This window comes from Malus domestica, chromosome 01 (assembly GCF_042453785.1).
Source record: "Malus domestica chromosome 01, GDT2T_hap1".
In the NCBI taxonomy this organism is placed as follows: domain Eukaryota; kingdom Viridiplantae; phylum Streptophyta; class Magnoliopsida; order Rosales; family Rosaceae; genus Malus; species Malus domestica.
In genome coordinates, this window is record NC_091661.1 from 24082551 (window position 1) to 24096085 (window position 13535).

Below are 13535 nucleotides of genomic sequence, written 5' to 3' on the forward strand. Positions count from 1 at the left end.
AGAGTTTTTAGGCCCAATTTCATGAAGAACTTCACCGGTTCGCGGGTGAGTTCGACGGTGATTCCGTCGTTCCAGCGACTTGCACCACTTACCACCACCCTTAATCAACTTCCCTTGGACCCAGGAACAAGACCCAACTGGTGGTTGGAGCGTTGGAACACCAAGGAAGCCGAATTGAAGAACACCCACCTTAGGGTTTCGACGGGTGCGAGCCAATTTGAGGGCCTTCCTGGCCAAATTGGACTTGGCCACAGGTATAAAGTTTACTCTACTTGTTGAGACCTTCATTCTTGTAAAATTTGAGAATTTTTGGAAAAAGTCGAATTTTCAATGTGTGACATTAGATTTATGAAATACTTCTTTCATTACCAAGCATCTAGACCTAGAAGGGAATTATAGTTGAAATGACATCCTTGTTAATCTTGTGCTTATTTGAGTGTGTTTGGTTGGGGTTTAAGAGTTTAGATTGTTTACTAGTAGTTATATTCAAGTTAGTAGTAAACGATCCAGTTTCTCTTAATATATATATATATATATATATATATATATATATTGCCGCATATACATGTCAAAAGGGGTAGTGGCATGAGTGAAGAGGTGGTGTTTTAAGTTGAAAAACCATTAACTTTGGGTTGGTTTATTAAAGGATGGAGAATGAAGGTTACAAGCATAGGAATATAACGTTAAAATGTTGATTTCATGGATGAGAAATAATATGTATGGTTACTAGTATAAAAGGGTGAGTGACTTTAATATATGTGTTATAGGTGATTACTCTATTTTCATAATTATTATCCTGAGAGGGTATGAGACGATTTTATGATTATGTTTCCTATAAAGTGCCATCGTTATAGTTTATGATGTGGGATTTGACGTGCATATTAGAAACATGGTTTGCTTTGTGTGGTTGGCTTGATGTGATGAAATGTGAGGACTAGTGGTGGACTATGAACCCATTGTGATTGGGGATTTGTTGCTTCGATATTGTTTCTTTTCCCTCTTCGTTGATTCGTTTTAAATTTAGCATTTGTGCCTTATTTCCCTTGGTTAAGCTTTTGTAAATTTAGTAGCTTGTGCTTGTCTCATTTCTTTGAGCCGTTGTACATTATGGTTGTCGGCCTTCCGCGATTCCGTTGAGTTGTGTTCCGGAATCGTATCCATTTGGATTCTGTGAGAGATGGTTCAAAATCTCTTCTACTCCGCGATTCCGTTGAGTGAAGTTCCGGAATCGTATTCACCTTGGGTTTCATTGAGTTTGGATTAAGATAGCTTCAAAGGTATAGGCTTCGGCCGAACTATGTCGCTCTAACCCTACTTTTCATGGTGTTGTATGAGAATATGATTGTGAGATGTTGTGATTGTTTCAGACGAACCGTTGGATGTCTGGGTGACTCCTTCGGAGTTTGCGAAGGTTTGGTATTAATTTCTTATGAATGATTCATATTCAAAGTTTATAAACTGTGATTGATAGTTGGTTTTATCACTATTATCACACTTTGTATTATTGTCGCTCACCTGAGCTTCACAACTTATCCAAGATCTAAATTGCCCAGTGCACCATTTCCATGATGTAGGCACTGATTTTAAATGCAACAAGTCTGGATAGATTATGAGAAACCGATTGATATTTTGGTTCCGTTGAATGGTCCGGAACCCGATGTCGTTGGATTCCGTTGAGTGGTCCGGAATCCTTACTCTTGCACATTCCAAAAGGTTAGTCTAGAACCCTAGATTCGAGCGAATGGGAATTATCCATAGACCTTGTGAATATAAATTAGAATTACCATGTTATTACTCATAACCCAAGTAGGGAATTATATAGAGTTCTCTAATTGAATTGGTGAAATGGTGTGTTATCTCGTTGATTGATTAACGTAGTTAAATGCTAAGATCAGCATCCTTGATTCATGAAGGGATTAATTGATGGGAATTGTGGAATGACGTTGGATATGATTGTTATTATTATGATTATTTAGTGATCAATGTGGCTGAAGAATAATATTGTGCTTCGTTGGTTATTGGATAAGTTACATGCTGTGGATGGAGATATCACGTTGAAAACAAAGTGATTTATATGATAGATGGAATGGAAACCTTGAATGTCATGTGGATTTGTTATGTAACCATGAATCTAGTAATTCATGCTTGTTAAGTACTAATAATTTATTGAGGAATGCTATGTTTTTCGATTTGAACGTATTGTGATAAACGTCGAGGTGTAATGAATGGCAAACTACGAATGGCTTGATCCCAAATGAGGGTACGTAGGCAGTCTAACGAGGAGGTTAGATGCAGCCATAAAGTATACGAAAAATTCTATGCAATTCGAGGCATGGCATGTGCTTGATACATATCCCAGGGGACAGGTATGTTAGATATGTGGTTATTTGATGACGTCACGTGTCGATCCCAGACATATGTCGGGATCGGGGCGTGACAGCTGGAGTTGCTCTCACCATCTCCTTCTTTCTCCAATGCCTGTACAAAGTTCATAGTTGTGTGCAAAGCTGCTGCATTTTCTCCCATTTCTCATCACATTACTGCCCCAAACCCTTATCACTCTTCCTCGGATCACGGATGATAAAACCCGACCCAAAATTTGAAACCCAAAACCCAGTTGCCTATTTGAGTTCTGGAGCTCAATCTGAAGGAATGTTAGATAAATAACATTATTATTTAACATATCGGGTGGAACAAAATATTGTATAAAATGTCAAATTGCCACATAAACCATCAAATATCATTTTAATGTTTAAAATTTGACATTTTCTTTGGAGATGCTCTAATATGTTATTTCTCATGATCATGCATCCTTCTGGTTCTTACATATAATTATGTTGTTTGGGGGATGCAAAGCCACTTTTACATCTCCCGAGATGTAGAGCTCATTTGGACGTGCTTTTAAAATGACTGAAAGCGCTTTTGATGAGAATATTTTTAGAACCAATCATTAGTAAATATGTAAGTAAATCCTGGAAAAGCACTTAAAGTGCTTCCTGGAAGAAGCACATAATTGGTGCTTCTTGCAGAAAGCACTTAAAGTGCTTTTGAAGCCCAAAAATATTTTTTCTAAAAGCGCTTTCATTCATTTTAAAAGCACATCCAAATGAGCCTGTAAATTTTAGTTTTGCTCCAATGCGTATAGATCTAAACGAGAAGATGAAAATTTTGATTTTCAAGTGTTCATTTATTTTTGTGTAGATTTTTTTTTTAATTTTTGTTAACATAATTTTTTCCCGCACAATTCAATAAAAAAATTTCAAAATTTGGACAACGTTGATTTCATCTCATTTAGACGCTGATTTCATAAGAAAAAAGTTGAAGCAAAACTAGAAAAACTTTGAAGAGGAAATGTTTTGTGTGAGAATTGCCAGTAGTATTTTTTTTTTCTTCAATGATAGAGAACATTCATTAATCGAAGTCCTACCAAAGGGATTGCAATTTACATAGCCTTAGAAATGATCAACATAAAGATAGAAGACATCACTTATGCAACATAAATAGGTTTCAATCTAAAAAGAAAAGTTCCACAAAGCCCATAATGTGGCTAATAGAGAATCTTCTAAAAGCAGTAGTGGATGATCCGCCGTAGCTATCCAGAAACAAGAAGCGACCGACAACCCTTGTGTGAGAAACTGAAAAAAAAAAAAAAAAAAAAAAGAAGAAAATTGGTGGATGGATGAACGAAAGGTTATGCCTATGTATAAAGGAAACTGTTTTCTTTTTAAATAGTATTTTGCATCCCACGGAACCTCTCTTTTTCTCTTGTGGAGCCCAATTTTTGTGATGCAAACTCAGATGCAAAAATGGATCTTTACTTGCCTTATCCGGTGAGTTGCAAAATTTGCAACTTATACATCACCCTTATACATCACCAAGACTCGAGCAACTTCCGGCAGCAGTAAACGGAATTGCATGTTTTTTGTGCAGGTTTAGTAGAACTGGAGGGGCAGATTTTCGCTCTTATGGTTGATTTTCGACAACTGTAACGGCGGCCACACTTCCTTACGCCTCTGTGATTTCGTCACTAGCCGACCCTACTTAGTGGGATTGCTTTGTTGTTGTTTAATAGTAATATAGTATTGGTATCCTTTGTATGTGTAGACATCGAAATTTCAGTGAAAACAAATGTTCACCAACACATTAAATTTCGACATACCAGAGCATGATATGTTTCACAAATTGTACACATAGATGTGACTCATCAAAACCGAACAAGTCATCAAAAGAGACACGTGGTGACATTTAGCGGAAAATAGTTAAAAAATTATCTTTATTAAATTTTAATCAAACAAATGAATTGATTTAAATTAATTGATGGAGTATCACGAATCAAGCCTCAATTAACTCCTAGTTCTTTCGTCAGTGAATCAAGTCCACAATCATGGGCAAATCTAGCCGTAGGCAAGACTTGGAGAGTGTATAAATATGAGGCTCCAAACAAAGAAAGGGTGAGAAATTCATCCAAACACCAAGACGCACAAACTCCTAATTTCCCAATCACTTAGAAGACTCAGTAAACTCTTTGCGTTCTTCATCAAACCCATGAGGAATCATCAAGCACCACTACAAGTGCCGGTTGTTCCATCACCATAAGCCAAAACTTTGAGGCGTTTGTTCATTCGAGATTAAGGGCTAGTTTGGTATTGTTGTGCTTTTTAAAAAAAAATTGTTTCTATTGTGCTGTGAGAATAAACAATTGTAAAATAATGTTGTTAAGTGTTTGGTAAACTTTGTTTTTGTAAAAGTGCTTTTATTAAAAAAAAAGTAGTGTCTGAGTGTTTGGTAAATTTTTATATAAATTGCTTTGAATATGTATAATGACTAAAAAAGATATAGTATTTAATGTGATAAAATAATTGTCAAAGATAAAATGTAGGGCAAATATTGTAATTTTGTAAAACATGTGGGGGTATACTTGCCATTTGAAAAGGTCATTAAATGAGCATTAATTACTATTCTTTGAAAAAAAAACATTTTTTTAGAAGCATGGTAAACCCTGCTTCTGCATTTCTATGCTTTTCTACTTTCATTGACAGCAGTTTAAAAAAAACATTTTTTTTAAATTTTACCAAACACATTTAATGTTCCAGCTTTTTTAATAAGATGCTTTTATTGGAAGCACCACAATCCCAAGCCAACCCTAAGTCATTGCGACCCTCGGATCAACAACACACACATTTTTCACCCTGGAGATCGAATCACAGAATTCAAAGTTGTAAAGAGATTGTAACCCTCCATTTACATTGATACACATTTTATTTTGTACACGTATTTTTGTGTTATTTATCGCTATGTTTGGTTTTTTTTTTTTTTTGTATAATTAATAAAGTTATAAGGTAGAAAAAGTATGCACACCAAATTTGTATTTTTTTTCTTGAACAAACGATATTATCTACAATAAGAGATGAGGGTGAACTAAGCTGCACAATAAGTTCAGAATAATGTGATTCAAATTCACTTTTGGTGATAATCGAATCTAAAACCTCTCACGCTAAATTTGTATTAAGCACTTCAAATTCAAATTTTGTGCTTTGGCATTGATGAACCTTAATTTGGCATAAACAACGAACCAAATATAAATTGTTGCTCCCTGCACAACTATTTAGACAGAAAAAACATAAATGAGTCTACATTTCCCAAGTATAAATTAATTCCCCAGCCAAATTCATCTCCCTATTACTCTCTCTGCAACAGTTTTTCTTCTGCTTTATACTTACTGTACATTACTTCTTTAAATTTGGAACTTAATAAAGAAGATTACTTCTTGAAGAAGATTACAACTTACTGTACATTGCTTCTTAATTAAATTTGGAAATTAATGAACCAAAAGTGTACCCAAAAGAAAAAGAATAAAGAATCAAAAGTGTCCTATGTTCCCCATAATATCTTCTACTTTCAAGCACATAATATTCTCTTTTATCTTCTTTCTCTGCTACCATTCAATTCTCTTCTTTAGTACTACTCTTCTTCCAGTTTCTTAGCTTACAATGGCGGGAAAAGACAAAGCTGAAGGTCATGCAATCGGGATCGACCTGGGGACAACCTACTCGTGTGTGGCCGTGTGGCAGTATGATCATGTAGAAATTATAGTGAACGATCAGGGTTACAGGACAACTCCATCTCACGTTGCCTTCACTGATGCCGAAATAGTGGTTGGTGATGCTGCATTTAACCAGCTCATCAGAAACCCTTCCAACTCCATCTTTGGTAAGGTTTTTCCCACTTGTACTTTCCAAATTGATAATGAGCTTTTCTCAAATCGATAATTACACATATTGAGTTATTTTAATGAAAGAGGCTGAAAGATTTGCTTAATTTTGTTATGGTGATCTTAATGGGAGGCTTAAGATTGATGCTTAAGAAGTCATAGTCGAACTACAATGATAGTAGTAATGTTTGCACCAGTTTTCTGATTCAAATTATTGTTATTCTATACAATTTTTTTTTACAATTTTTTTTTAATTATTTTAATTTGTTAGATTAATTGTTATCTAATTGTGGCACCAATTTTTAGATGCAAAGCGGTTAATTGGTAGAAGATTTAGTGACGCATCTGTCCAAGATGATATTAAGTTGTGGCCTTTCAAGGTCATTGAAGGTCCTCATGATAAGCCTACGATTGTGGTCACTCACAAGGGCCAAGAGAAGCAGTTTTCTGCTGAAGAAATCTCATCCATGCTTTTGGGAAAGATGCGAGAGATTGCTGAGGCCTTCCTCGGCTCAACTGTTAAGAATGCGGTCATCACAGTCCCTGCTTACTTCAGTGACTCACAGCGTCAGGCTACAAAAAATGCAGCTATCAGTGCCAGCCTAAAGGTGTCACGTATCATCAATGAACCAACTGCTGCAGCCATTGCTTATGGCCTTGACAAGAAGGCTGGCTGGTACAGCAAGAGAAATGTTATGATGTTTGATTTCGGTGGTGGTACTTTAGATGTGTCACTAGTTACCATTAGTTGCGGCATGTTTGATGTGAAAGCCACTGCTGGGGATACTCACCTTGGAGGTGAAGACCTAGATAACAGAATGGTGAAGTACTGTGTCGAGCAATTCAAGAGGAAGAATAATTTAGACGTGACTGGAAACTCCAAAGCACTAAGGAGGTTAAAAAATAGTTGTGAGAAAGCAAAGAGGAGACTTTCATTTACGTCTTCAACAGACATTGAAATTGACTGTTTGCATGAAGGTAGTGATTTTTATACAACTATTACTCGGGCAAAATTTGAAGAACTCAATAGGGATTTCTTTATCAAGTGTATGGAGCCGGTGAACAAGTGTTTGGAGGATGCTAAAATGGACGTAAGCAGCATCCATGATGTTGTTCTTGTTGGTGGCTCTTCGAGAATTCCTAAGGTGCAAGAACTCTTACAAAATGTCTTCAAGGGTAAGGAGCTGTGCAAGGGCATTAATCCGGATGAGGCAGTGGCTTACGGTGCTGCTGTTCAGGCTGCAGTCCTGAATGGGAAGGGAAATGAAAAGCTTCAAGACCTCACTTTGTTGGATGTCACGCCGCTATCTCTCGGTGTGGAGACTGGGCGTGAACGGGACATGACTGTTGTGATACCAAGAAACACTAAAATGCCCGTCAAGAGGAATTATACTGTAACCACTCGGCATGACAACCAAGCAGTTGTTAGATTTGCCGTTTACGAAGGCGAGAGTACAACAACAGTGAATAATTACTTTCTGGGTGATTTTAGGCTCAAAGACATTCCTCCAGCTCTGAGGGGTGTTCCTAAATTCAATATTGTCTTTGATATTGATTCCAATGGGATTCTGAATGTATCTGCTGAAGACATGTTGACTGGCCAGAAGAAGGGGATTACTCTCACCAATGACACAACTTGTGAGGGAATTGAAAGAATAATGTAATAAGAAAGAATCTTATACCATGCTAAAGACTGAAACAAGATTTGTTTTATTTATGCATGCCAATTGTGTAATTTATCTCGATAAAATGGTTCTAATGTTTCAACTATTATGTTAAGGGAAATTTTATTTAAACTCATGTAACCTTATTCTATACCCAACTTAAACTTAAAATATGAATTGTCTTTTTTACCCTATTGCATAATTACCATTAAGTACAAGACGAAATTAACTATAAAACTAAAATTTATCAATAAACCCACACCCAATAATCAAGCCCTACCATCACGAGACAAAACTATGAGGCACAAAATGATGGAGAAACGAAACATGCAACAAAAGAAGGAATTGAAACCCGAACATCAGTATTAACCTTAACAACAGTCAACACAGATGACTGATCTTACAAGTTTCAAAATGCATCAGACGAGGTATAATCTAGTTACCAATAAAGCACTTAATATTCCTTTCGAAGCATGGAGAATCATACCGCAGGAACTCATCAACTATGCATCATTCCTTTGCATTTTGAAAGAAGAACATAGGCCACCATAGCTGAAGATTGCCTTTATTTGTTAACAGAGGACTATCAGTCTATCAACAACAGAACTTATAGCTGAAGAGGGCACCATATATACACGCTCACCATATATGGTCCTTCTACCCTTAAACATGCATAAGAAAAACTATGATAAACAGTATCTCCACGGATCATATTCTTTCTGGCAGATATAACACCTAAAACTATCAATTCGCTTTGAAGTGAGACCTGTTATAAGTGGTTTACCTCCTCCAGCATGAACGTGTGCACCGATTTTGGGTTGCATTGGATTTTTATTTTACAAATGAGTGTGAAGATAAATTTACATCATGAATTAGGGTTTTAATCATCCAAAAAAAAAAAATTAGGGTTTTTGAAATAATGACCTAATCCTTCATCTAACAAACAATGCACAAAATCAATAGAATCATATACACACTCTAATAGAGATGCATCCTACCATGGATGGAACCAGGATCTAAAATACAGGAGGGCCGAAGCATAAATCTATAAGTAAAACATACAAAATTTCAGCAAATATATAAGCCTTTGGAAAAGTTGTGGAGGGACATGGCCACTGCAGGCTCAACATCGGTCCACCCCTGCATCCTATCAATATATGTCAGATTCACTTGTATACGAGTGTGTGTTGACAAGTGCATCGATTTTGTGTATTTAAAGAAAAAAAAAGTAACATTTTACGAAAATTTATACAACCAACATGTTTTGGGACTTGGATGAAGCCAATATGTGATTCATATTCCCATCTCCACTCGGTTTGTTAAGGAACAAGTTAGTCCTTTCTTGCAGTGTGGCATTAGGACCATGCTGGACTTCAATTTGATATTATAAGGCCCTTACACCTTTTTTTTATCCTTTTTAAAACTTCCTTTTATCACTTGCACCTGGACCAAAACTTATTTGCTCTTCATTGTAAGTGGTGGATTACCTAGTGGATATGGCTCATTTTCAACTCACTACTTTTTGGATGCAAGCTATCGAATTCCGAAGACATTTCTGATTTAACTTAGAGTAATAATATGACTTGTAATAATTAAAAAAATTGAAAACAAAAACTTATTTGTTCTTCATTATCTTTTTTTTTTTTTTTTTTCATTTAGTGCCATGAAATTTCGAAGGCATATCTGGTATTTTGTATATAAAATTCATTTTCTTAACGTGAGAATGGAGAATTGAACTTAATGTTACATCCCACTCCCGATTTTAAAAGTAGTTTTAGGTTTTTATTTAAAAAATTGTTTTTTAGGTGGGCCTAGGGAGCCCACCTTGTGTCCCCCGGCCTCTCTCCTCTCTGTGCTCCCCGAGCTCTCTTGCTCTCCTTCAACTCTCACTCTCCCTTATCTCTCCCTCTCGACTCTCTCTGCAAGCTCCTCCCCCGAGCACCTCACACACACACGCAAGCACCCATTCCCTCCGGCGAGCACCATCAACCACCTGGACCTCCCCAACGGGACCCCAGACCAACATCAGTGGCGAAGCTACCTGAGGGCGAGGAGTGGCGGCCTACCGTCCTTCGCCAAAAAAAGCCCCTCCGCTTTCGTCAAAAATGAGAAGTCTTATCCTACTTCAACCATCATCAACCCCATCCCGTGGCTTCGTTGGCTTCGGCATCATGTGCAAGCTTTAAGCTCACTCGATAAGCCGATATTGAGTCCTTAACCGAGAAACCCCAATTTAAAGTCCTCCCAGATTTCGTCGGGGTAGTCTCGAGGAGGGTGGCAAAGGATGGTGGCTTGGGATAATGAGATGGAAGGCTGTATATGGGTGCGATTTCAAAAGGAAAATTAAACTGAATTTGAAAAAAAATCCAGATTGAATGAGGGTTGGATGGGTTGAATTTGGGTGGTATAGGCTTCTTGGTGGTGGCCCTGGTGGGAGAGGATGATGGCTTGGGATAATGGGATGAAGGCTAGTAGTTAGGGGTGGGTTCGGTTCAAATTGGTTCGGTTTTTTGCTAAAACCGAAACCGAACCGAAATTTCAGTTCGGTTCGGTTCGGTTAAATTTTTTTCCGGTTTTTTTCGGTTCGGTTTTTTCCGGTTCGGTTTTGGTTTTTTTTCAAAAAAATGAAAAAAATTTGAAATCTTAAATTTTAACATATCCAACACAATCATAACATAAATATTCTGACTAGACTTAAAGATAATGAAAATAAACATTTAAAGTTCAACTAGAATTATAACATAAAGGTTTTTTTAAAATATTTTGGGTTTAAAGTTTAACTGTAAATAGATTTCTTTTTAGACGATGATGATAAAGTACGACCTTATTCATTCCTCTCTTTCTCTCAATCTCTCTCTCTCTCTCTCTCTCTCTCTCTCTCTCTCTCTCTCTCTCTCTCTCTCTCTCTCTCTCTCTCTCTCTCTCTCTCTCTCTCTCTATATATATATATATATATACATGTATTCTTCACTAGTAATAAGATAAACATTCTATAATATGCTATTTATTTTGATTATTGTCTAGTTAACAATTTTTGATATTTTCTTTATCTTTATGGTCCAAATTCTTTTTATCCATATATGTGGTTACATAATATAACTTCTACATTATGTGTTCAGCTTCTACCACCAGCAAATTTTGAAGAGGTGTTCATCAATATTTTTGAATATATTGATATACTTTTCAAAATTGTTAGGCCACGGAAGCTACTATACTTGGCCATAAGTGAGAAAGTTTGATTTTTTTTTTTTGATCTCGTAGCGTTTAATAAACTCATGAGACTTTTATACGTTCTTTGCTTTCCTTAATCAACTGCAGTGCAGTTGAGATATGTGTTCTTATATATGTGTTGCACTTAATGATATAAACTAGAAATATTGCATGTAATGGTATAAGTTCTAATTATTTTGTAGATGGAGAAGCTGACAAGACAATTTGAATTGGAAAGCAAACAAGTCCTACCAAAGCAGCAGTCCGAAGTATCATATTCTAATATAATAAAATCAAATAATTAAATAAAAAAAATATTAATTTAATTATTTCGGTTCGGTTTGGTTTGGCTCGGTTTCTAGACCACCAAAACCGAACCGAACCAAAAGAGTTCGGTTCGATTCGGTTTTTTCAATTCGATTCGGTTTTTTTGTTTGGTTCAGTTTTTTCAGTTTCGGTTTGGTTCGGTTTTTGGTTTTTTTCGATTTTCGGTTTTTTGAACCCACCCCTACTAGTAGTATTTCAGTGAGGGAGAAGACCTGTTTGGATAGCATGATAGCATATGTTTAGAAAACAGGATAAAGGCTGGTCGATATGTTTGCTTCTTAACATAGTGAAAGTGTAACAAAGAATTAAAGGGACAGATGTGCTGACTTTACTAGCCCATATCATTTGGTCAGTAAATTGGGTACTTCCCGGTGACTACTCAAGTATTATATTTTCCCCACTATTTTTTTTTCTCTTCTAACCCCATCTTTTTTTGTTGTTTGTTAACCCATTTCTCTTTTTTATTTATTTATTATTCTTGTATGTATTTTTTTCCTCTTTTTAAGACTCCTAGCTTATTTATTTTAAACTTTCACATTATCTATAAATATTGTATTAATTTTTTTAAAATAATGTAAATATTGTTCAATGCTTATTTTACGATAAAAGAAATTCATTTAAATCCATCTAGATTTCTGCCTAAATCTTGCCTAGGCGCCTAGTTGCTAGGCTCCAGTACACTGCCTAACTAGTGCCTAACGTTTTTAAGAATCTAATCCTAACCAATTTAAGCTTGTTACATGGCTTTGATATTATCGCTTACAACCGCATTGGTGAAGAGACTGTTTTCTGTTATGAATATTGATTCAAAACTTTGCACTCTTCAATGTGAAAGCAACCGCTTCGATTGAACCTTACACTCTTTTGAATTTCGCCCCTCCCCTTGGCAAATCCTGGCTTCGCCACTGACCACCATGGTTGTCCTCCTTCTTCCCCTCTCACGGAACAATGACACCGTCACTATTCAAAGTGTGCTCCGGCGAACCCCAACATAGATAAGTTTCAAAACTACTCTAAAACTTCCCTTTGTGGTCCTCTTAAGTCATTTATGATCATATGTGTGGGTTTTGGACGTGAAAACTATGAAGAAACATGTTGGGGAGACTTCCCTGGATTCCAGCGAAGAACCTGTCACTTTCAAGCCAATTTACAGCCAAACCACAATAAGTTGACCGGCGTGCAAGGTATCAATCTCTTCGTCTCGCTGATTACTACAACTTTCCTTTTTGAATCACCCAATTTCGTTGAGTATTGAAGAAGTTATATCCATTTTAATCTTACCCAGTTTCCGACAACCTCTGAGGCTTTCGAGGTCTTTTTTTTCGGCCAAACCACGGTGAGTTAGATGTCATGTGAGGTACCATTATCTTCGTCTCATCGAGAAATATGATTTTCGTTTTTGAATCACTCGATTTTGTTGAGTATTAACAAGGTTATAAACGTTTAAAGTTTGTCCAATTTTTCGGCCGAAATCGGGCCTTCTTCTTCTTAAGGTCTACCAAACTCAGGCCCTTTGGGCCGTAACCAACATCGGGCCTTGGCCCACTAAAACCTCAAACCCAAATCTTTTTAAGTCTAGGCCTTGGGCCGGATTACCCAAGCCCAACCCAATTATTTTATCTTTATTTATTTATTTCTTTTTTAAAAAAAAAAACCCAAAGGCCCTTAGGCCATTCGAATAGGGCCTTCGGCCCGTGAACTTAAAAAGCCCTTTAAGGCCAGCCCTTTTGGGCAACCCTGAAACGTTTGGGCTTTGGAACACAAACCAACTTCTTTAGGCCCTTTGACCCAAAACCCCTTTAAGCCCTAACCCATTAACCTAACATTTAACCCTAGCCCAAGTCCTTACTAAACCCTTTAACATTTCAAAGCCTAAAATCTAACCGGCCCATACCCTTTATGAGGAATATTTCGTTAGGAAATATTCCATTAAGGAATATTTCGTCAGGGAATATTCTTGTGTTGACTTTTCGGAAATTGAACCAGAACCTTTCTTAGGGTAATTCGACATCTTGAATCCATTTTTTATGTCCGTTTTCCCAAATTCAATCATTTGAGTAGAGTTTTATTAATTGGACCCTTTATGTGCTTAGGTGCAATTAATAACGGCGGTTCTGTTATTC

General features: G+C 36.6%; 1 protein-coding gene across 1 annotated transcript; it reads left to right on the forward strand.

Annotated features, from left to right (window-relative positions):
- Nucleotides 1-5892: 5892 nt before the first annotated feature.
- On the forward strand, nt 5893-7978 carry LOC114824385 (heat shock cognate 70 kDa protein-like). The gene is made up of 2 exons (XM_070818906.1): nt 5893-6210; nt 6518-7978. The coding sequence occupies exons 1-2, from the start codon at nt 5991-5993 to the stop codon at nt 7873-7875; spliced, it is 1578 nt and encodes a 525-aa protein (XP_070675007.1). The 5' UTR covers nt 5893-5990; the 3' UTR covers nt 7876-7978.
- Nucleotides 7979-13535: the final 5557 nt, after the last annotated feature.